We start from the raw sequence: 25,574 nt of genomic DNA, 5'->3' as shown, positions 1-25,574 counted from the left end.
TTTTTTGGCTTTTTTGGGTTCTTGTGTCAATCGCACGTTGCAATGTTCACTGAACTACTGAATCACATACCTTATTTGTTGCATTTATAGTAGAATTTCGCATTAAATGTGCCGATTTGTGAATGTGTATTAATGGAGAGTAAATAAATTGCACACTAGGTATCATGTATGTTACCGTTGATATGAAATATTTAAAAAATATAGTATGAGGGTTTAGTAGGAGGGTTGAATACTCCTTGTACTCTTCATTTATATTTCATCCGTCCCAATAAAAGCGGTGCGCTTTTTTTCGGTACGTGATTTAAGGATAACAAGATTGTAGTATAAAAGTGTGTAAAGGTGTATGGGGCCACATTGTTTGTAATGTAAAATTATTGCCAAAAAATGAAATGCATCACTTTCGTTGGGACGGCTCAAAAAGGAATACGTGATGCTTTCGTTGGGACGGATGGAGTATAATTTATTTTGACCTTTCAAAAAAATATTTAAAAAATATTATTTTCGCATAAAGTTCAATCTTTGGAGTATTTTCAACAATACATGAGCTAAGAAGTAAATGGCTTAAATTTTTTTAAGCACGAGAATTAAAGAGAAGGTGTAAATGGATTGAAAGTGGCATGGTCAATATTTTTTTAAGTGTTAAAATTTTTCATTTGAGAAGACATGTCACTTATAGTGGAACAGTTCAAAATAAAATATATGCCACTTTTAATGGGACGGAATGAATATTTGAATATCAGAATATGTGATTGTACGAAACTTTTCCGCTTCCTTTTCATTTTTCTTCTTCGACGGAGAAACTGAACCAAACCTCAACAAAAATAACCTAATGCGTGGTGCGGGTGGAGGAGTGGTTCGTGATCATACTGGCGCTCTTTTGCTTGCTTTTTGCTCTCCGTGTGTGGCTTCCACAAGTTTTGAGGCTGAGCTTGCTGCGTTACTTGAGGGTCTTAAGTATTTCTACAAGCTTGCTGTGTTAAGGGAAAATAGTATTCACCCCGTTTTAGAACTTGTGCTCTGAGTTCAGTCTTTTTGTTTGTCTAGAACTGCTGTATGGTTTTGACATCATCAAAAAGGGGGAAATTGTTGGGAACCTTGTGGAATATCCTAATCCTTGTTTTGATGATACCAAAATCCATAGGTCTTAATTGTAATAGACTAGAACTGTTTGAACTCAAGTGTTAGAGTTCATTTCTAGTTTAGCTTGCGGTTCTGATGACTGAAGACTGAAGACTGAAGGACGAAGGACTGAAGACTGAAGATACCAACTGAAGTATCAGTTGAAGAATCAGTTCGGAACTGATTACTTAATACGTGCCGCGTGGACTCAGTGGACTGGTACTAAAGTCAAGTATCAGTTAAGCATTCTTCCTCGGACTAAACTTCCAACGTTCAAAAGGAAGCCACGTACTCACATAGTATAGCCGCATTAAATGCAGAGATCTCAGGATCATCCCTCTCTGCAGAGGTCATTCCTATTTGGTGGCTACTTTATCAGAGACGTCGCATCTCCTGCTCTTCAACATAGTCGTTCTCACCAAACAAAGAACCTCGAAGATTGAAGCCTCAGCCCAAATTCGAAATGCTCTCCAACGGAAGAAATCTTGAAGACGTTCTCCACCAACGGATCTATTCAAGACCTTTCCTATAAATAGCGTTCGAGGATCACTTCAATCTTCACCGATTCAACGACATAAGCTGAAACTCTGCCAAAATAGTTTCTCAGCCAAAAGCTTAACCTCCCCAAAGCTTGAATCGAAGAAGAGAATTCCAAAGCCAAAAATCAGTCACTGCTGATTACACACATTCTCTTAGACCTTAGGAAAACCTCTGTTTACCCAGAAGCCTAGGTCAAACTTGCTCCAAAGAACTCGTTCTTTGAAGTATAGTTGGCAAGTTTTCAAACCTTCTTTCGAGAGATAGAATCGAGTGTTTAAGTGGTAAGGAGTTCAGGAAGGTACTCTGACTCAGTGAGATCCTAGCGCGGGTTGTGCTAGGAGTGAGAAATCCAACGCGAGTGAAGTGTTGGTACTGAAGAGTGGAATCTTCAGTGGTACGGTTGTGTGCACCCGATAAGCACACGGTTCGGTTTGCAGTGCACCAGTTAAGCACTTGCGGAGTGGATTGTTGGTCTGATCAACCGACCGTGGATGTAGGAAGTGTTTTCCGAACCACGTAAAAGTCTCTGTGTTATTTACAGCTTTCAGTTTTACATTCTTACTTGTGCTCTTTCGTTTGATAAATTGAATACTTAATAACTGCAAAGAGAAACCTAAGACTAACAACGTGCTCAACCAAGGCTATTACGAAACAAAGTTATTTCCGTTGCGTATGATATCAGTCTGACTAATCTATCCTCTGATAGTCAGGAAGAGTGATATCATCTCTGTTTTAGCAAACTCGACTGAAGCCTTTACGTGCATCAGTTAAGTTCCAGATAACTCCTTACTGAAGAGTTTTTCAGTATCAGTCGTCAATCCTGTTTGGTCAAAACTCATTTTTGTTAACAGGTGTCACAGTTTGCTTGTAAAGTTTCGTTTTGATCTCTATCTTGAGATCCCTCTGTCTTAGAGGAGAAAAATAGCCCATAGGTGTATTTTCCCCCTCCCCCCATACACCTATTCGAGACCCTCCGGACCTAACACAGATTAATAAAGATGTGACGCATAAGTAGCTACTTGAACGCAGAATAAGAATCTAGAGTAAACACCGATGATGTGCCAAAAAATCTGCGCCTCATAGAATAGCTTCTATGGAGTTCCAAGACTTGAAGATACAAAACGAAGACATCCCAACGACGATGTTTCACACAAGATACAACCACTATGATGTTGTAGTGATGCCTTTCGGACAGAAGAATGCAGACATAGGTTTTAGTTATTAAAGAAAGAGTTGTCTACTATCTCAATACTTACAGTCCCCGAAACAGACAAAGAATACGTTATTTACGCAAATGCATTAGAGAATGAAATCATGAGCAAAGCTCATGAAACACCCTACGCAACACATCCTGGAAGCAAGAAAAAGTACCAAGACTTGAAGAGAAGGTTTTGATGGAGAAGCATGAAACAAGAGATAACTTCATTCGTAGAATGGTGTTTGGCCGTTAGGAAGTGAAGGCGTTACATCAACAATCCTATGGGAGGCTACACCCATTAGAAATTTTAGAAAGAAAGTCAAACCACATTGCTAGAGACTTTGTCACTAGATTGTCAAAGTCGAAGAGAGAAAAGACGGCCATTTGTGCAATCATCGACAAGCTAACGAAAGGTGCTTGCTACATATCAATTCCGATGACTTAAGGATCCGACAAATTAGCTTGGATTTATATTTTTGAGATCATGTGATTGCATGAAGTCCCGACAACAATCACATTCGATAGGGATTCTAAGTTTACGTCACGTCTCTGGACGAGCTTGTTGAAAGAGTTAGGCCTTAGATTGAATTTTAGCATTGTTTTGTTTTTCCATAGACGGATGGACAATCTGAGGGACCATTTACATTCTAGATTATATAGCTTAGACAATGGTTTTAGAAATATGAGCTCAATGTGAGCAACTTCTACTCAATTCGAGATTTCCTACAACAATAAGTTTCTAGGCCGCTATCACCATGACACCATACGAAGCACTGTACGGAAGAACATGTCGAACCCCGCTTTATTGGGATGAAGAAGAAGGAAGAAGAGCACTTGGACCCGAAGCGGTTGAAGAAAATGATCACCTAGTGCGATGATTAGGTAACAAATCGAGGAAGCTCGAAATCATCAACCGTTGTACGCGGACACGAGATGGGCAGAGATCTAATTCAAAATTGGAGATAAAGTTTTCTTGAGAGTTCAACCCTCGTGAGGAGTACATCGATTTAGGATCAAGGGAAAGCTTAAGCGCCGATCCATTGGACCATACACCATATTAGAAAAAATAGGTCCTGTTGCAAAGAAACTTGCGTTGCCGCCAAGCTTCGCAAATGTTCATGACGTTTTCCACGTGCCTCAATTGAGGAAGTACATGTTTGATCCTAAACATGTCATTCGCCAAGAAGAACTATCACTTGAACCAGACCTGAGCTATGAGGATTCAACAACTACGAAACAAGTCGAATGCCTTAGTCAAGATACAATGGAGACATCACGGTCAAGAAGAAGCAACTAGAGAACTCAAAGAAAAGATGAAAGAAAAGTATCTTGAGCTTTTTCCCGAAGGTGAGTAACTCAAATTTCGGGACGAATTTTTTTAAGGGGGGTAGGATGTAACACCCCGCAGTTTACTTATATTATTAAGACGCCATTAAGAGTATTGAGATATTAGCATTAGCTTGTAACTGATGAAACGAAGTTCCTCAGCAAATTAGGGTATGAGTATTTTAGAGGTCCAATGATACAATTATTGAGTAAATTGTATTGATAGAAAGAGTTTAGACAGAGATGCTGATTGAATTGATAATAGAATTATAATTTCTCTTTTCGTTCTAGAAAATAGATCTGTGATAGTTATTTTATTAAGATTTACGATGTTAACCGAATAAGAAATAGAGACGACGTATATGAGTGTAAATTACTAGAGAGAAATGCCAGATTTTTTAGACGATTAACTTGATGCTTAAGATTTTGACTGATTGAGATGTCATGGTCGAGTGATAATATTTGATTATCTTTTATGTGACCTATGTGGTGATATATTTGAGATTGATTGATTTATAATTTTTCTTGGACGTAGTAACATAGAGATGTTTTTTTTATTTTTTTTAATGGTGAATTGTGATCTCACTTTTATATTATAATTTTTCTAAGGAAATTTCTTGGAATTTGATTTTATAATGAGTTAGATGTGATGTGAATTATGTGCGTTCTAATTATGATTAATTATTTGATCACACTATTACATGATATTTAATTAGTGGGTAATTTCCTTAACCTAAATTTCACTACACATTTTTACCACTCACATAATTCTTTAATATTAAGATGGGAGATATTTTAGACAAGTGGGCTAGTGGGGAAGCCACTTGCAAGTGTATTGAAGAAGCTTAGTTTGGAATGACTTAGGGAGCAAATTTAAGCTCTAAACAAAACATCTCTCTCTCTCTCTCTCTCTCTCCCCCTCATTTCGTTCCCTCCCTCCTCTCTCCCTCTCAGTTTTTTCTCTCACTACCACCATTGCTAATCACTTTCCAAGTTTTCAAGATAGAGTATCGCCATTCCCAAAGAAAAGGATTTTGTCAATATCTATATAAATGATCTTTCCCCTGCGTCCAGTCGGACGGGAAGTGGTGTTTCCAGTGGCGGATGGGTGAGTAACGCGTAAGAACCTGCGCTTGGGAGGGGAACAACAGCTGGAAACGACTGCTAATACCCCGTAGGCTGAGGAGCAAAAGGAGGAATCCGCCCGAGGAGGGGCTTGCGTCTGATTAGCTAGTTGGCGAGGCAATAGCTTACCAACATCTCTACACCATAGATCTATATCAAAATCTAGTTTAATCATCTATTACCTTGAATCAAAGACCAAGGATTGAAGGAGTTTCAAGATTTGAGTCAAAAGAGAAGATTTTTATTTTTGTTCAAATCCTTGAGTAAGTGTTGTATTTACTTAGATCTAAACTTATTTGAGTTATATTTGTGTGTATATGGATAGCTCAAGCAAGAAAACATCTCCTATTTAATTCTTGTAATTTTCGAAATTTAGGGTTCTACCCCTTCAAAAAAATCATTTTCTTTTCTTAAATTGAGGTTATTTAAATGCTATTGGGATTCTATTGAGTATTTCCATGTGTAGAGAATGGATTTAGAAAGAGATATGAGATTTGAAATAGTTTAGTTTGTGTAAATTTGGAAACTTTTGGATTTGAGGCTTGATTGATGAATTGATATGAGTTATTGAGATGACTAATATGATATTTGATGGATTGAATTGATGATTGGAATTGATTGGTAAATTTTTGTGTGAGTTAGTTTGATGTGATTTAGGTAAAATTGATTCTATGGTTTAATTTACTAATTGATTGCTTATTTATGCTATTAAGTGATTCAATTTGATAGATCTAAGGTTTGATTTATGATTTATGCATGTTTACAAATTTTCAAAAAGTTTAGTTTGTTAAAAATTGAGACTTTATGATCTATGTGTTAATTGATTAAATTGGCTAAGGTTAATTGTTATTAAGCGTGATAGAAATGATAATTAGGGATCAATTTGGTTAATTGTCAAGAATGCCTAAAATTGGTTAAGTTTAGTTTACTAGTAATTGGGAACTTTTGATTAATGAGATAAATACTTGAATTGCTGATGTTTATGTGTTAATTAGACTACTAGGAAGGAGAAAACATGATTAAATTGTTTATTAATAATGAGTTATGAAAATTCCGCCGAGTCCCGAGTTAGTTTGCGTGCATACATGAGATCTTGTATATAAGATGAGTTATGAGTCAAGCATATCTATATGTGGCTAGTTGATGATAAATTGAGCCTATATATGCGATATGAGACGAAACAATCGTTCCCTAAAAACTTGTGTGTTGACCGAATATATGTTAGAGAAGGGGAAGTCAAGTTTGATTTTTCTTATGTTATATGATCACGTATTTATGTTATTGTGTGTTATGTGAGCTTAATTTGAATTTTTGAGAATTTTTCGATAAAGTAACTTTAAGGTTAGTTTGTTAAAAATTACATAAATTGGAATTACTTTCTCATGTCAATTATTTCTGAAAAAATGATTTAAGAATGTGCTATTACATGTCCTTAGCTTACTAAATAAATTTTTTGGGAATTTTTCCCCAATTAAAAATATTTCTTTTCCATTTTTACAAAAAGTTTTTAAATGTATTTACTAAGGTGCTATTGAACTTGATTAATTATTCTATGAGCTTAATTAGGATTGATGTTGTATTGTGTGTGCTTGTGTGTTGATATAGTCTAGTTCTATATGAGTGATAAGTCGAGAGTAGGATTGATGTTTACTTAGGAAGACTAGTTGATAAGAGAATGATATAGTTGGAGTGAAGTGATGAGAGACGATAGAATAATACCAAGATTAGAATAGTATTCTTTAGTAAGGAAGTTTCTGACTTATTTTATATTATCTCATGGACCACCTATGTCGACTATGGTATCTGAAGAAAAGAGAAGAAGACTTAGCTACGTCAAGTATCAAGGGAAGTAAGCTAAAGACTTCAAGCGGGCATTATTTTGATATCCCTATTATACATGATATGATCCTTGCCGATCAATCAATCGAACACGCAAACAGAAGACTGAAACGAACGAACTATGGATAATGGAATCCCAAAATCTCTGAATCTAACCCACAAAATTATATAGGCGAGTGAATTCCCTATATCCCAATGTGATGTTGACGCAGCAACTTGGGGACGATGAATGACACCCGATGAGGGTTAGTTGACTCGTCGTTACGCCGATAGATGAATCCGTCTTAAAATTTCAAGAGGAATTCGAAAACTCACAAGAGAAAATAAAAACTCACAATTTGATAAATAATAGGTTCAATTTTCGGCCACACCCTAAAAGCCCTATATATAGGCAAAAACTAAACCTAATCTAACAAGGAAACAAATTAAATAAAACCCTAATAAGCCAAACAAGGTCCTTATTCCCTAATTTTCGAAAATAACATAAAAACTAAACTATTGGGCTCTAAAATAACAATGCAGAAAATAAAATAAACAAAGTCTTCCAACTTCGGCCCAAAAGCAAATAAATCAAAATCAACGCGTCAACTCCACCATCTTTAAATGGCTTCTTCTTCAACTCCTGCTTCTTCAACGACGAACCTTGGGTTGCATCATTCTCCTTTTCTTGAAGAGGATTTGTCCTCAAATCCAAGTCGTCATCTACATCAAAAGGAAACTTGTCCTTGCACATATGCAACCATTCCCAAGCACTAGGTTTAAACACCTTCAAACTCTTTCTCACTGTAATACCCCGTTTATCCCTAGCTAAATTTAGAGTAATTTTGAATTTAGATGTTAAGACGATTCATGTCGGATAAAAAAAGGGAAATTTATTTTAATTCCAACTAATGATTTGCAAATTTTTTTGTAAATTTTAATTATTTAAAGTTTATGCATTTTATATTTATTTGAATTGAGCATTTAAGCATTTACACGAACTATTTATTTAGCGAGCCCCGAAGAAATTTTACTTATATAATTTTAATTAGTCATAGCCTTTTCAACCATTCCCATCAGCCACCATACTTCCTCTCACTCACGTACAACTACTCTTCAACATAACCCCCAATTTCAGCATGAGGCCATGTCAAGGTACAACTGTACAAATAGGGATCAATCACCTAAAGAAAATATCAAGTCTGTTTCCTCAAAAAAAAAAAAAAAAATATCAAGTCTGCATGTAACACCTCCCCTTCATTTTCACGGACAAAGCGCTGCAAACTCACACCATCCCTCAACAAGTCACTGCAACCAAATTTACTTTGGCATTTCTCACAAGCTTCAACAATCCTCCCCATATTCCTCTCTCGCAAGAAAGGTTCAAGAACAGAATCATCCGCCATTCAAGAACTCACAACTCACAAGGTTTTATCTTGAACTCCTTGCTTATCCTATTTTTTTTTACAGATTAAGGCCCTTATTTTGTGTTCCACATTCTGAAAATCTCAGCTGCACAGACAAAGAAACGCACATACGCAGACATCTATTCTGTATATATATAAATATGTGTGTATCCGCATAAACAATCGAACCAAGTTTTCAGTATGTATAACAAAATTCATTTACTGATATAAAGAAAAGACTTGTGTTTGTACATATGAAAGAACCGACTTGATAAAAGAGAAGTCTTGAAGCTTTAACTTTCCTCTGTTTTTGAATTTGCTATTTTGAACCCTGATCTTGGTAGAGTCGAGTAGGGAAAATGGGTATTGGGATGTTGACTGTTGTGGTGTCGCCGGAGATAAGGGTCGAAGTTGAGTCGTGACTGAGTTGAGTCAGCGCTGCAACGGCGGTGGCGGCGGCTTAGCTGCTGCCGATCGGACTCAGGGGAGATGAGGGATAGGTGGCGGTGGCGGCTAGCGGCTGCCTCGTCGGGGATTTCAGAGGCGGCGATGGCGGCGGCGGCTGCCGCCGGGGAAGGAAATGGGAGGTGTGTGTTTCTATGTGTAGAGCGAGGCGAGATGGGAGAGAAATAGAGAGAGGTCGAGAAGGAGAGGGAGACGCACCGCGGCTTCGCCGCCGGCTGCTGTTGCCGCGGCTGGAAGGGCGGTGTGTAGGTGGGGGAGGAGAGGGTGCTTTGTGTATGCGCAAGTGATCTGGCGTGTGTGCGTGTGATGTTGAAGAAGAAGGGGTAATAGGTTTGGGTTGGGTCTGGAATTGGGCCGATTTTAATTAAGTGATTGGGCCCTATTTTTTTAATTAACTTACTTGGGCTGTAATTTATTTAGGTTTGGGGCTGCCCCTTGTATTATGGGCTGCGAATTTTTTTAAGAAAATGGGGCCTTTATTTAATTATTATGGACAATTCTTAATTTATTTAATTAGACTATTAAATAGTTTGATTAATTATTTTATAAATGATTTGCATAATAATATTATATTATTATGTGCATATTTTAAGTCATTACTTATCATATGTTTAAGCATGAAATGAATCTGCATTTGCATTATGCAATAAAAACATTTATGATTTAATTGGTTTTACTTACAAATCCAATTGCTAAAGAAAATCGAGTAAGAATATTGTTGGTATTCTTAGCTCAAGAATTAGTTTTCAATCATTATTATTAAAATTTGAAAATCGGCGTGATGAATCATAGAATGTTAAGCACTTTCCATATGACTTAAGATTAGATTCAGTAGACCTATTAAGAACAGATTTCTTGTAGGCTTTGTGGATCAGGAGGATTAACACTGCTATTCCGATTCAGAGTTATGATTAAACGACAGGCTTTGCCTAATCAGGTGTGCTTACTTTCCAAATGTATAAAGTATGATTGAGTTATTAAGCTCTAAATGTTTCAATAAAATGCAAACTATTTATTCAATGAACTGCAAATTGTTTATCCTATAAAATGTTTATGTGCACTCTGCTCTGTTTAAGGCTCGCAAAGTTAATCAATTGAGGTTCTCTTATGACCTAACACGTTGTTTGAGAATTGTGTACACTTGTTAGCTAACTCGGTGGGTTGATCTCCATCGGGCACTAACCAGAGGCGTTATAAGGGTGCTCGGCTGGATGTGTTTCGGAGCATGAGAAATATGAGACCTGCCTGGGTAGCGTCTTGAGGTCAAAGTAAACTTGTCTGGGTTACGCCCTCAGTTCAAGTAAGCAGGAGTAAAGGATCCGACAATGACTAAAAGGTCCGGGATCACAACGAGTAACAGAAAGGGAGTGAGACATGTGCGCACAAATGAAAGAAATTATTTTAACATGCTTAGAAGTTCTTTTAATTTAAAACATTCTAAGTTATGTCAAGTATGATTGGACAAAACTGCCTTTACGAAAATATGAAATGTTTATGAAAATGCTTGTCCACTGAGTACATTAGTACTTAGCCCAAAAATACTTTCAAATATTTTTAGGTTGGCTGGTCTGTGCTGACGGGACGAGCTGAGGCTAGGGTTCAACTTCCTTTTAAGACTTCCGATGTAGCAGTAGATAATATCTTGTATTTTGTTTTCTCAACTTAAGATCTTCATGTTAAATTTCAAATGATATACCTGACCGAGCTCAAACTCTTCACTACTAAATTTATGCTAATGAACGTCGGTTGTTAGAAGTATGAAACAAAACTTGTGATCCAAATGGGCAAAGCCCGACTGCTACCCTATTTCGGTTTTAACAAAGTTTTTCCCTTGTTTATTTCTATGAATTATCCACACCTCGATTATATTTATTCCTTCAAGAATTAGGGTGTGACACTTGCGCGCCCCTTGGCCAACAACTCAATGATTAGCCTTTCCTCCTTCATGGCCCACTTCCAATCACTAGTCCTTGCAAGAAGAGACTTATGCATCAATCCATTCTCCTTTCTAACTACGGGTTGTTCCTTGGACTTCACATTTTCCGCCTCCCTTTGCAACTGCACTTGATCTTCATAAACGTGTTAAGGAGTAAGAGTAACAAGTGACACCTTCTTCTGTTTATACTCAAAGGAATATTTGTTGGTGAAGCCATCATAAGTCACGCGCCGATTAAACTGTCACGGTCGCCCCAACAAGATATGGCTCGCTTGCATGGGAATCACATCACACAACACCTCATTGATCACTAAATTTTTAGCAACAAATTACCGCAACTAACACGGTGCAATTGTAGCACAAATTGGTAACCAAATATCGTATCCACAGGGACTGACACAACGAAATCACTCTAGCTATCTCCTAAACAGACTTAAAACAGTAAACAGGCAGAACAAATATTTGATTGATTAACTAAAACGCGAATAACGATAATTAAAATCACGTAGGAAATATCAAATATAAAGGACAACTGATCATAGGGTAGTAAATTCATTAACTAAATCTACACAATTAATCTATTAATCCTATGTACCAATTTAATCCAGTTATGATAAGAGATCACTTAATTAATCAATTACTCTCGCTAGAGCAGCAACGATCGTAGATTAATAAATTATCTATCTCCGTTAGGTCTCAAGAAAATTTACTAACTCCCAAAAGTTCCCAAGAATAGCTCCTTATGATCCACCTATCTCCGCTAGGTCTCAAGGTTAAAATCATATCATACATTCCTGAATCCGCTAAACAGTTATCTCCGCTAGGTCTCAAACTGAATAGCTAAACATGCAAACTATTGGCCAAATAATTCACAAGAAATTAAGCACCAGGAATTATGAATCATAAACTGGAAGGCACAAAGGTATTAACAAATAAATCACATAAATTCAATCAACTACTTACAAACTCTAGAATCAGCTAAAGGAAACTAGCCAGACATATTGAAATAAAACATAAACATAATTAAAAAGAAAGCAATTGTATAAAAACCGAATAAAAACTGAAGTAGCGGCTTGAATCTTCAATCTTGATCCAAGCCTTGAAAACTAGAAAGCAATAAAATTCTAAAGCTATAAAACTGAAAATATGAATGCTCGGGTTCGGGGGATGCTGAATAGGTCAAAAGAGGACCTATTTATAGTTTTCAGATTTCCTTCGGATCACCATGGAAGTTGTCATGCAAAGTAGAATTATAAAGGTAATAGAATCGTGTGAAATAAGGCAACTCTCCAGCTGGATGCGCGCTCCGGAAAATACTCCCACTCTTGCTGAATTCGCAGCTCTCGCCAGAGGAACGGATGTCACCCGGGAAACGGGTCGCGCCAGAGAAATAACGATTTCTCTGCTATCGCCAGAGGAATGGTTGATTTCTCTGGCCTCGCCAGCGGAATGGGTTGCCAGCGGAATGGCGATTTCTCTGGTATTGCCAGAGGAACGGTGATTTCTCTGGCTTCTCGATTCCGCTGTAATGGACTTTTACGATTCCGCTGTAATGGCCTTTTATGATTCCGCTGTAATGGACTTTTGCTTGGCTGCTCTGACTATTGACTCCTCTGGTGATGACTTCGCTACACTGGCTTCTTGATTTCACTGTCTCTAGAGAAATGGCGATTTCTCTGACTCCAGAGAAATGGTGATTTCTCTGGCGATTGATTCCGCTGCACTGGAGACTTGATTTCGCTATACTGGCACTTCGCTTTTCTGACGCTGGCGCTTCTCTGCTCTGGACTTTGACTTCTCTGACTCCAGAGAAACGGTGATTTCTCTAACTCCAGAGGAACGGTGATTTCTCTGACTCTAGAGGAACGGTGATTTCTCTGCTCTGGAGACCAGAACATCGAGAAAACGCCAAATTCATCCAAAATTCTCCAAAATTGCATTCTTCCATCTCGAAAGCCTAAATCTCCTACAAAGCATAGAATACACCATAAACGCACCAATTTCCAGAAGATTATCTTAAAATACGCACAAACAAACCCTTAAAAATAGAGTAAATTAACCATAAATCACTCATCCTCATACTTCCCAATGCTAAAAGGAAACTTCACTTGCCTCGTAACTTTGATGACGCCGGTCTCATTCAGCCACTGCAGACGGTACGGCTTGGGATGCTTCACCTCGGTCAATCCCAATCTCTCAACCATGGCTCTACTAGCCACATTCGTGCAACTCCCTCCATCAATAATCATGCTGCACACCTTGTCTTGAACAAGACATCTCGTGTAAAAGAGATTCTCCCGTTGCTCGCTCTCATCGGATGGAGTTTGAACACTCAAAGCTCTCATAGCTACCATCAGCTGTCCAGCTGGTGCGAAAATCTCCTCAATCTCCATGTCATAATCGACATTCTCTAAGACTGGCATATCAGGATCGGTCTCCTCACCATCAATCACAACTTCACCGTCATCTCTCATGATCATAAGTTTCTATTCGGATACTCACTCATAATATGCCCGAATTCTTGACACTTGAAGTAATTCTTATCTCGATTTTGACCATCGAAAATTGCCAGATTTGCTGAATTCGAACCCTCTATTCGAGCTCTAAAGAACTGATTCTTGTCATCTCTCGGCGGCGTCTTCTTCTTCTATTGGTTCCCTTTTGACGAGGAACCACTAGAAACTGGTTGGTATTACCTCCAATTGCCCTGATTCTGTCTCTGGTTGCTGCTGTTGTTGCCCCTCCTCTTGAGTTGATTTTCTATCTTGATGGCCATGTGCACCATATCCTCCAACACAACATAGTGCTGCAACTCCACCTTATCACGAATATCCCAATGCAAACCAGCTAGGAATCTCGCCATAGTCGCCTTCCGTTTCTCCACAACATTGGCTCGAATCATGGCAACCTCCATCTCCTTGTAATACTCATCCACGCTCCTACTGCTTTGCCTCAAATTTTGCAACTTGTTGAAAAGCTCTCAGTAGTAATGAACACAAATCGCTTCCTCATCACAGTCTTCATCTCATGCCAATTCTGAATTGGTGGTTTACCGTTTCTCCTCCTACTCGTCACCATTTGATCCCACCAAACAAGTGCATAATCTGAGAACTCTATTGCAGCCAGCTTCACCTTCTTGAGCTTTGGATCATTTTTCCCTTGGAATGAGGGAATGTTCATCTTCATGTTGCCCAGATTGTTATCTTGCCAAGTCCTACCGCCATCTCGATGCCAGTCCTCTTCCTCACCAAAATCTGTATCGTCTCCATGCTCCTCATACTGATGATATTGGAATCGACCTCCTCTACTACCACGGCCTCGTCTGTCACTTCGGTCTCCTCCTCGAGTGAAATTGGTCTCTTTGGATTGAGACTGCTCGATCTGGTTGATCCTTTCATGCACCCCTTCCAACTCGGATCTCAGAATATTACCTAATTCTGATCGAAGTGCCTCCATTATAAACTTCGTCTTTGGATCAATAACATGATGATCATCCGTACTTGAAACCTGTTCATCTTTCTTTGACACATTGACACAAAAATAACAAACGGTTAGTCAAACAATAGGACCTCACTACCTCACAAGCACTCGTGTATCACTCAACGATGAATCACTCAGCACTCGTGTACCACTCAAACTAATGGCTCTTTTCACTCTAATAATCTCACTCTCTCTTGCCTTTTTCAACTCAAAATTCTCTCTCAAGGAATCGAATTCCCTCAATCTACCAGCTGAATTCAACACCAATAATAACAAACGAACCACCAAAAGTAACGAAGAATTATTTTAATTTAATAGATTAGAAAGGAATTTCACGAATGGGCCACAAAGAATTATTTATTTGTTTATTCTTCGCATGTCGTGAATGTCTTAATTATGCAAGAGCATGCTATGTATGTCTTTGCTTTAGATATCGCAGTTATAGCATATCCAATTTTGTTGATATTTATTTATTAACTGTGCTTAGACGAGCATGCTAAGTTTTATTGCATTTATTAAGCATGTTTTAGAATTTTGAGAGCATGTTTTACATGTTTAGTTCTAGAAAAGCATGTTTAGGATTATGTGATTTTTTTTTTTGCATGATCAAACCTTTTGAAAGAAAAAGACTAAGCAGTTTTATAATTTTATAGGTGATAAAAATTATATAGATCTCCACAAACGGTCTCAAGACGAAGTGTTTTGATAGTGTGAGTAAACGTCCACATTGCGTGGCTTATTTCACATTTGTTTCTCACGAGTTTGTAAAGTTGAGACTTCTAAACGAAGATTTAATCCATTTAAGTAGTGGGAGTTATACGGTAAACGTCCACACTACGTGACTTACTCGTATAATATTTCACAAGTACTTTAGATGATGGAATTAAATAAGATAACTAAGAAATTAAATTGAATGCGGCATGGTCCTAGTGACTATGTCAATTTAGAGAATTTAATTTTCAAAGTTAGATTGAGGTTATTACTTAATAATTTTTATTCTTAAAATTATTTAGACTTCCACAAGTGGTTTCTAGACAAAGTGATCGGCAATGTGAGTAAACGTCCACACAGCGTGGCTTACTTCACATCTTTTTTCATAAGTTTGTCAAGTAGAGACTTCGAAAAAACCATCCAGTATCTCAAGTCATAGGTAATGTAATTGATGGAATGAGAACAAGAAGTAAGGCACCACTTGACTATCGAAAAATAATTTGTTTATCTTCTATATGCACGTCTGTACCTGGATTCATTTGTTTTGTCTCCAAAATGATGTGTGGTACTTGGTTCCTAGGCCTGCTGACCGAAATGTCATAGGAACAAAATGGATCTTCAAGAATAAGTCTGATGAGTGCGGAACCATTGTCCGCACCAAAGCTCGATTAGTGACACAAGTATACACTCAAGTCGAAGGAGTGAACTTTGATGACACTTTTGCACCGGTAGCACGAATCGAGTCCATAAGATTGCTTCTAGCCATTGCATGTCATCTTGGCATAAAATTATTATAAATGGATGTCAAGGGAGCATTCTTAAATGGAGTACTCAACGAAGAAGGGTATGTCAAGCAACCAAAGGGGTTTGAAGATCCACACAACCCGAGACATGTGTACAAGTTAAAGAAAGCTTTATATGGCCTTAAACAAGCCCCTAAAGCATGGTATGGTCACTTAACTAATTTCTTGCTTGAATTTGGCTTTGTTAGAGGTAATGCTGACAGAACACTGTTTATCAAAAGGGCAATTCACCACATTCTAATCACTCAAATTTATGGTTATGATATGATAGTGTGTAATACCCGGGGTTCCGATGACATGTTTATTTGCTTAAGTTTGAGTATTTAGGGATTCGATCCCTTGTTTGACTTATTTTGTGTAATGATGCGATGTATTATATGAAGTTCTAGTTTTTGATGAAGTGATGTTGAGATGTTCTTTTTATTGATGTGAGAATGATGTGGGATTTTATATCCGTAATTGAATTCGAGTGTTTGAATAATTAGAGATAATTATTTGAATGAGAACGATGAACTCGGAATTTAAATCTGAGTCCGTTTAAACGTTTTTGAAATTTTGACTTTTTGACGATGAATAGTAAATACTGCTATTTCGTCTTTTTGTCGACTTTCAAAAATCTTACGTGCACGTTGTCGAGAAATAATCTTAGTTTTTCGATACGAGTCCAACGACGAAAGTTTTTATTTTTGGACGACGAGTGAATAGTAAACTGGAATTTCTCGATAAACGAACCGAGCTCGTTTATCAGGATTTCGTGAACGAACTTACGTTTTCTATAGTTTTATGGATTTACGAGTGTGATGAAAGTGAGTGGGAGACGAGAGGGCGAGTAACGAAGAGTACGAGTAATTAGTCGTTAAAACGAGATATTTAACGACTAAGTGGGATTAATATCCTAAATATCTAGGACTACCCTACCTAGACCACCCCCCCAACCGCCCAAAGGCTTTTCCCCTTCTATAAAAGGCGGCTGTGGGTCAGCCCCACAGCCATCACTTTCACGCCAAACACACACACAACACCAAGAACACACACCACCCTTTGAAGCTTCTTCAAGCTTTTGAGCTCCGATTCGAGCACCGAGACGAGCGCCGATCATCTTTTCGAGCACGTATCTACGTAAGTAACATCTCAACCTACGTTTTGACGGTTTTCTTTTCGATTTTCGTCGATGTCGAAAAACGTCGATTCTCGACTTTATTTTGAAACGACGACGGATCGTCGTGAGTTTTTAGTATGTTGTTCTTGGGTAGATGTTGATCATGTTTAATTAAGGAGTTAAGGTTGGTTCGAACCATAGCAAGGGAACCCAAGAGGGCAGCCCGGCTATGTTCTTCGTCGTCGTCACTTGTTCTTCGATTTTTGTTAATCGATGTAACTTGTGTTTGTATTTTAGGAGCATGCTTGGTTTGTTCTTTGTTTATCATTATTTTTACCAAGCATGATAGATTGTAGGTTGTACAGATGGTTGTACTGTGCGTGAAACTTAGAAATGCATATTAGGGTTTTCTTGAGTTTTGTGTTCTAAGTTGAAGTTGAACATGATAGGTTAAGTTTAAAGTTTTGAGTAGTGTTAGATCGAGAGAGAGCATGTTTGAGTGTTGTTATTGTTGAGTCTGCTGCGTGAAATCCAGCTTTGCCGAGCATAGTCAGCTCTGGCAGTTGTTGTGCTGTTGAGTTCTGCTCTGGCAAGTCAGCTCTGGAGGTTAGCTCTGGAAGTTAGCTCTGGAGGACTTCGCTGCTCTGGCACCCTGTTGATTTCTCTGGCAGGCGATTTCTCTGGCAGGCGATTTCTCTGGCAGGTGATTTCTCTGGCGGGCGATTTCTCTGGCGGGCGATTTCTCTGGCTGGCGAGTCAGCTCTGGCTGACGAGTTCAGCTCTGGCTGGCGAGTCAGCTCTGGCTGACGAGTTCAGCTTTGGCTGTGAGTCAGCTCTGACTGCCAAGTCAGCGCTGACAGGGCAGTTGAGTTAAATGTTAAGTTTTATTTCCCTATTTGAGCTTAAGAATAGGAAGTTAGTTTTCTGTTTAATGATTCTTCTTCTTATCGATTCTTCATAACAATGAAGGTTCGTTTGGAAGTGACGACTTGAGAGAGAGAGTGACGTTACCTGTTTGCATAGACGCAACGAGGTAGGCTTTTCTACGCTAAAATCAAGATGTTTATGCGTTTGATGTATTGATGTATGATGCATGATGTATGACTAATTTGATGTTAATTGCATTGATGTTTTATTTTCCTTTCAAAGCATGAACTGAAAATATATTTTGAAGTTATTGTATTGCCAAATATTGGAGATTTTAGTATGTTATCTATCTGTATGAGAAATGATATAGGTTCTACGAGAGGTAGAATTAGTGTACACAGTGATCGTGAGTCAGCTTCCAGGTTGGCCGATTGCAGTGCTGTAGAGGGAGGCCTCCCTCTCAGTACATAAGTTAACAGATATGGTACTTACTTGAAAACATAGACTGGCCAGTCAACTTTGAGAAACGAAAATGAATTTAGCAAACATAAGGCTTTAGATAAATCCCTTATGCTTTGTTTAAAGTATGGCAATGATAATTTATAGCTTTATAAAGCATGAGATGTGATGCTTTGGCATGTGTTCACTGAGTGCTTTTGTACTCAGCCCTGCATATGTTTTTCTAAAAATGTGCAGGTTGAGCCGGTGTGATGATGGTGCTGCAATGAGCAGAGTTACGGGGTTGTTAATAAATATGTAACCTGTCTAGAATATGTGTTCATACATATGTCTAGCTACTTTTCCGCTGCAGAGTACTTTTAGTACTGTTATGTCGTACTTTAAGTTTAAGATGATGTTTTTTTTTGTTGATGTAATAACTTGATTAACGTCTTATTAAGTTTTATGTCATCTTTCTTTAATGCTTAAACTGAGTCTTACGTTGTCTTTCATTAGACTGTTTTATTTTGCATTAATGAGTAATAAATGACGAGTCTTATTAAAATGAGTAAGTTTTACGGTTATAATTGACGCCCCTTTCTTCCCCTTCTTCTTTAACCCCGTCCCTAGTCGTGGATCACTCGGCCTAGCTATCCCTAGCTGGGGCGGGCTGCGACAGAGTGGTATCAGAGCTTTGGCTTGTAGGTTAAAGCTCTGAATTGGAAGTATTGAGTTGAGTCTAGAATGATTCACTAGGCTAATAGTTATTAACAACCGTAAGCTCGACGCACCATCACACCAAGCTCAACGAGGTATGTAAAAATTTCAAAGTTTAATCGTCATTAAATTTTGATATTATATGATGAGTTATGATGTTATACTTTGAAAATGCATAGCTTGAGATTGAGCATGACAACATGATTAATAACGAGTTATTATGTTGCATGAATTATGAAGTGATGTAAGATGTGACGTTTTTGTGATGTGTATTGTTTGAGCAGTTGAGTTGAGTCACGATGATTTAGATACAGGAATCTAATATCATTGTTTAGAAAGATTTTCTACTAAGTAGATGGATGAAATGAGAACTTAGAGCTTAAGCTTGAGAGATTTAGCATTTGCTTTTAAGTACTTGTTTGTTTGAGTTTTTTTTGTTGTGCTTGGTTATGTTTCCTGAGTTGAGTCGGGTTAGTACTTCGAGTCACCTTTAAGTTTTCCTTATAGGATGGCCAGGATTATCCGCACCGCGCGAAAGCGGACGACAGCGAGATCGACCCCAGCACAGGTCAAGTATGAGTACGAGACATACGGCATCTGCCACCGAAACACGTTGTCATAGTTCCTGGCGCACTACCATAGACTGTGGCTAGAGGCCAGCCTTCGAGCAGGGGTTACTGGTCTTGATGGCATCATGCGCCTAGTCAGTGTGCTGCCGGACGAGTGGCAGAGATGGGCAGGAGCTATGGCTCCCCATTACATCTACCACGTGGGACAAGCCTTTGATCTCTACGGAGACTTCACTGGTTTCGTGGCCGTGTTGAGCCATCAGTTTCTGGCTTGGGGAGTTCCCCCTATTGGACCGCACGAGAGGCCGTTTGATTTGGCCCGCACTTTTGCGATTGAGCCGCCCGAGTTTGGGTCATACCACGACGAGTCAGTGCCAGCTCCAGCCCCTCAGGCTATACAATCGCCTAGTACGGTTGACAGGCCACCATCTCCGTACTATACTCCATCTCCATACTGTGTACCCTCACCTACTATTCCCGCTGTTCCCAGAGTTGGTCACCAGGACCAGTGCGAGGCAAGAGGATCTCGCCCCGCAAGAGTTCAGAGGTCTGCCGAGGATGACCCAGAGCAGCAGGTTCCAGTTGGGACGTGCCGTCTTGAGCCACTGGACCCGCACGAGATGGGGTTTGTCACAGACACTCAGATTCTCTACGCGGATCTGCTGACGGGATGTCTTTCGCACCGGGAGCTCCAGGAGAGATTGGTAGCCATCGAGTTCGTTTTTGGAGAGGACCCGATAGAGGCTAGGGTTGAGGCCGAGGACGAGGAGGAGCCGATGGAGGATCCGATAGAGGTTATAGCCGAGGATGAGGACGAGGAGGAGCCGATGGAGGATCCGATAGAGGTTATAGCCGAGGATGAGGACGAGGAGGAGCCGATGGAGGATCCGATAGAGGCTGTAGTCGAGGATGAGGACGAGGAGGAGCCGATGGAGGATCTGGTAGAGGTTAGAGCCGATGAGGACCGCGAGAGTGTGGGCAGTACGCCCTGGCCGTAGTTTTTCTTTTATGTAGTGATGTATATAGTGGGAGATGCTAGCACTTGATGTTTTGACATGCTTAGATAGGCATGTGTATATATTGCCCTATAGATGCCATATAGATAGACGTTCCTAGTATGCTAGAGTAGCAACTAGATGAGTCGCCGGTAGGAGTGACCGTATGAGGTCCATACCGAGACATAGTACTATTTATGATGTTAGCTTAGAGCGACATCATAATAAGTACTATGGTATTTTTGTATAAGTCCTCTAAAGAGGCAACCTTATGATGGGTATATATGGTTGACCAGAGTGGTCTTTTGTTAGCATTGATAAGTTTTATTTCTTTTACGAATTTTGAGTGAGCGTGTTGGTTTCCTTGAGTTGAGTTTAGCTTCGTCGAAGCTTAGAATGATGTTTGACGTGAGAATTTTCTTCTGTTAGTACAGAATGCCTCCGAGACGCAACCAAGGACGTAATTTAGATGACAGGCGGGAAGATACACCCCCGCCACCACCGCAACCCGAGAGGAGAATCAAAGATCTTTTTCTTCGACAAAATCCACCCGGATTTAGTGGAACTGGAAGTCCACAAGAGGCGGAAGATTAGGTTAGAGCTTTGGAGAGGATCTTTAAGTTCCTCAGGTGTAATGATCAGGAAAGGATGTTGTGCATGTCCTTCCAACTAACCGGATCAGCCGATTACTGGTGGGAAGCACGTCAGAAGACCCTGACGCCCGAGCAAATAGAGAACTACACCTGGGAACAATTTAAGACTACGCTTTTCGAGAAGTACGTACCGAGGAGTTATCGCAAGCAGCGAGAAGCTGAATTTGTGAATTTGAAGCAAGGGAAGAAATCGGTTGCAGAGTATGACCGAGAATTCTGTGATTTATCACGTTTTGCTCCACAGAAGGTGGACACTGATGAGAAGATGTCTGAGCTTTTCTGCGCCGATTTGAGGCAGGACATTAGGGTAGTGTTGGCAAGTCAGGCTGCACTATCATACACTGAGGCCTTGAATCGAGCCTTAGATATGGAGTTGGCTATGCAGCCAGAGAAAGTACTGCAAGCACCTGCACCACCGTTAACTCAGACAAAAATGTCTGGAGGACAACAGACTGCGCCTCCAGCATAGAGTGGGAAGAGAAAATGGGAGGACAGAGGACAAGACAACAGAAAGCCATGGCAAGGACCAGGCCAACAACAACAGGGTAAACAACAATACCCTGGACAGTCATCAGGACAACAGAGGATGCCGCCGTGTGCCAAGTGCAACAAGATGCACTTGAGGGTTTGCAAAGCTGGATCTAATGTTTGCTACAACTGTGGACAAGCTGGTCATTACTCGTCGCACTGCCCGAGTAAACAACAAGGAATGGCAAGAGGGAAGCCTGATCAGAGTTCGGCTCAGCCCTTGAGAGCCATTATGGGGTATCCGCAACCGCCCAAACAACAGCGTCAACCGCAAGGTCCACAGAAACAGCAGAAATAGCAGCAGCAACAGCAACTACCACAACCGCCACAACATCAGAGAGCCTTTGCGCTCAATGAGAAATAGCCTGAGAAAAATCAGGGAAACCTGACAAGTATGGGCAAGATTTTGGATGTACCAGTTATAGTTCTGTTTGATACAGGAGCTTCGCATTCTTTTATTGCTCAAGCATGCGTAGATACTTTCAAACTGGAACCAAAACTAGCTACACCCGAATTGAGAGTAATTATTCCTGTAGGTAAAGCTACTACAGTTTCTCACGTGATCTCTAACGTAGAGCTTGAGTTAGGATCACTAAGGATGAAAGCAAGAACCTTGCACTTAATGCCTATGTGGGACGTAGACATTATTTTAGGAATAGATTGGTTAGCAGAGAATTTCGCCACGATTGACTGTAAAAAAAGGATGATAACTTTCCAGCCACCTGGGAAGGAACCGATGTGCTTTCATGGCATAGATAGAAGTAAGAGAGTCCCAACCGTTTCGGCACTTCAAGCGTCGAAGTTGATGAAGAAGAAAGGAACACAAGCTTACCTAGTTTACTTGAATGATGAAGTAGAATCAAGTAAGAACTTAGAGGATGTAGCAGTGGTAAGGGAATATGGAGATGTATTTCCCGAGGTGTTACCAGGATTGCCACCAACGAGATAGTTGGAGTTTACTATCGACTTAGAACCTGGTTCAGCACCAGTGTCGAAGGCACCCTACAGAATGGCACCTAAAGAGCTACAAGAGTTGAAAATTCAGTTACAAGAACTGCTCGAGTTAGGTTTTATCCGACCTAGTGTATCCCCGTGGGGAGCACCAGTCCTTTTTGTCAAAAAGAAGGATGGCACGTTGAGAATGTGCATAGATTATCGCGAGCTGAATAAATTGACACTCAAGAACAAATATCCTTTACCAAGGATAGACGACTTGTTTAATCAATTAAGAGGAGCGAGCATTTTCTCGAAAATTGACTTGAGATCGGGTTATCACCAGTTGAAGATTCGACAGGAAGATATACCTAAGACAGCTTTTCGAACGAGGTATGGACACTATGAGTTCATAGTTATGCCATTCGATTTGACGAACGCCCCAGTAGTATTCATGGATCTCATGAATCGAGTGTTTCATCAATACCTGGATAAATTTGTCCTAGTCTTCATTGATGATATACTCATCTATTCGAAGAATGAGCAAGAGCACCAACAACATCTGAGAGTAGTGTTGGAAACGCTTAGAGCTGAGAAGCTTTTCGCCAAATTCACCAAGTGTGAATTTTGGTTGAACGAAGTAACGTTTTTAGGACATATTGTTTCATCCGAAGGGATTAAGGTTGACCCCGCCAAGGTATAAGCCGTACATGAGTGGAGATCACCAACTACGCCTAACGAGATTCGTAGCTTCTTAAGCTTAGCAGGTTACTATCGTAGGTTTATTGAAGGATTTTCCACGATAGCAAGACCGATGACCCAATTACTTAGAAAAGAAGCTAAGTACAATTGGACAGAGGAGTGCGAGGAGAGTTTTCAAGAACTCAAGAGGAGGTTGACTACAGCACCAGTGCTGACAGTCCCAGAAATGGATAAAGAGTATACCATCTATACAGATGCGTCAAAGAATGAGCTAGGATGTGTTTTGATGCAAGAAGAAAGAGTGATAGCCTATGCATCACGACAACTTAGACCCCACGAGATAAATTATCCAACACATGATTTAGAACTTGCAGCCGTTGTGCATGCCCTGAAAATTTGGAGGCATCATCTCTACGGAGTTAGATGTGAGATTTTCACGGACCACAAAAGTTTGAAATACTTTTTCGAGCAAAAGGATCTTAACATGAGGCAGAGGAGATGGCTCGAATTAGTGAAGAACTATGACTGCGGCATTAACTATCACCCCGGAAAGGCCAATGTAGTAGCCGACGCATTGAACCGAAAAGTCTCGTCAAAGTTAGGATCTCTTCTCACGAGGGAGGATGAGCTTATAAAGGACTTTGACAAGATGAGGATAGAGGTGATAGAACCACCAGGAACAATAGCGAGTATCGTTGCGACGACGCCTAGTTTGAGGAAAATGGTGGTTGAAGCACAAAGAAAGGACGAGAAAATGAAAAAGTTACGAGAAAGGATAAGGACAGGAGATCCCAAGAATTACCAAGAAGCATAAGATAATGCTATCTTGTTTGAGGGAAGAATATGCATTCCCCACGATGATGAGCTTAAGGATAAGATCATGAGTGAAGCTCATGACACACCTTACACCGCTCACCCTGGAGGTACAAAGATGTACCAGGATTTGAAAAAGGGGTTTTGGTGGGACGGAATGAAACGAGACATAGCTTCGTTTGTAGAACGATGCTTAGCTTGTCAGCAAGTGAAAGCATTACATCAACGACCCTATGGGAAGTTAAACCCATTGGAGATTCCCGAATGGAAATGGGATCACATAGCAATGGATTTTGTGACGGCTTTACCCAAAAGTCAGAGAGGAAATACAGCGATTTGGGTGATTGTAGATCGACTAACGAAATCTGCACACTTCATACCGATTCCAATCACGTATGGATCAGATAAGTTAGCACATCTGTACGTCCGCGAGGTTATAAGATTGCATGGAATACCGGTGTCGATCACCTCAGATAGAGATTCTAAATTTACGTCACGCTTTTGGATGAGTTTACAGAAAGAGTTGGGTACAAGGTTGAATTTTAGCACAGCCTTTCATCCCCAAACTGATGGACAGTCAGAAAGGACTATCCAGACGTTAGAAGATATGATACGAACCACTATCCTAGATAGAGGAGTACATTAGGAGAAGATTTTGCCACTAATAGAGTTTGCCTATAACAACAGTTACCAGGCGACTATTGGTATGGCTCCGTATGAAGCTCTTTACGGAAAGAAATGTAGATCACCACTTTACTGGGATGAAGTTGGTGAGAGGAAAGTGTTAGGACCGGACACAGTCGCAGAGATGATTGAGATTGTCCGAAAGATAAGGCAGAGGATCAAAGAAGCGCAAGATAGACAAAAATCTTACGCAGATACCCGCCGCACAGAGTTGCATTTCGAGATAGGCGACAAGGTTTTCTTCAAGGTTTCACCCTCGAAGGGGATAAATAGATTTGGGGTAAAAGGGAAGCTTAGACCCAGATTTATCGACCCATATGAGATCTTGGAAAAGATAGGTCCAGTAGCATGTAGGTTGGCTTTACCGCCAAGCTTTGGAAATGTGCATAACGTGTTCCACGTATCACAATTGAGGAGATATGTTTTCGACCCAAAGCATGTGGTCTACCAAGAGGAAATGGTCTTAGAACCAGACTTAAGCTATGAAGAAAGTCCCGAGATAATTCTAGATCGTAAGATCCAACAATTGAGAAGCAAATCAATTGCATTGGTTAAGGTCCAATGGAGACACCACGGTTACGAGGAAGCGACGTGGGAACTTGAAGATAAGATGCGGGAGAAGTACCCAGAACTTTTTCAGGAGATGTAA

The 25,574-nt window shown here is 39.8% G+C and overlaps 1 protein-coding gene across 1 annotated transcript; it reads left to right on the top strand.

The window, feature by feature from the left end:
• Nucleotides 1–21,851: 21,851 nt before the first annotated feature.
• On the top strand, nucleotides 21,852–25,574 carry LOC131023098 (uncharacterized). The gene is made up of 2 exons (XM_057952642.1): nucleotides 21,852–22,030; nucleotides 24,929–25,574. Exons 1-2 carry the CDS (start codon nucleotides 21,852–21,854, stop codon nucleotides 25,572–25,574), a joined length of 825 nt encoding a protein of 274 aa, XP_057808625.1.

The sequence above is a fragment of the Salvia miltiorrhiza genome, chromosome 4, assembly GCF_028751815.1.
Source record: "Salvia miltiorrhiza cultivar Shanhuang (shh) chromosome 4, IMPLAD_Smil_shh, whole genome shotgun sequence".
In the NCBI taxonomy this organism is placed as follows: Eukaryota; Viridiplantae; Streptophyta; class Magnoliopsida; order Lamiales; family Lamiaceae; genus Salvia; species Salvia miltiorrhiza.
This window is presented reverse-complemented; position numbering and strand designations above follow the sequence as displayed.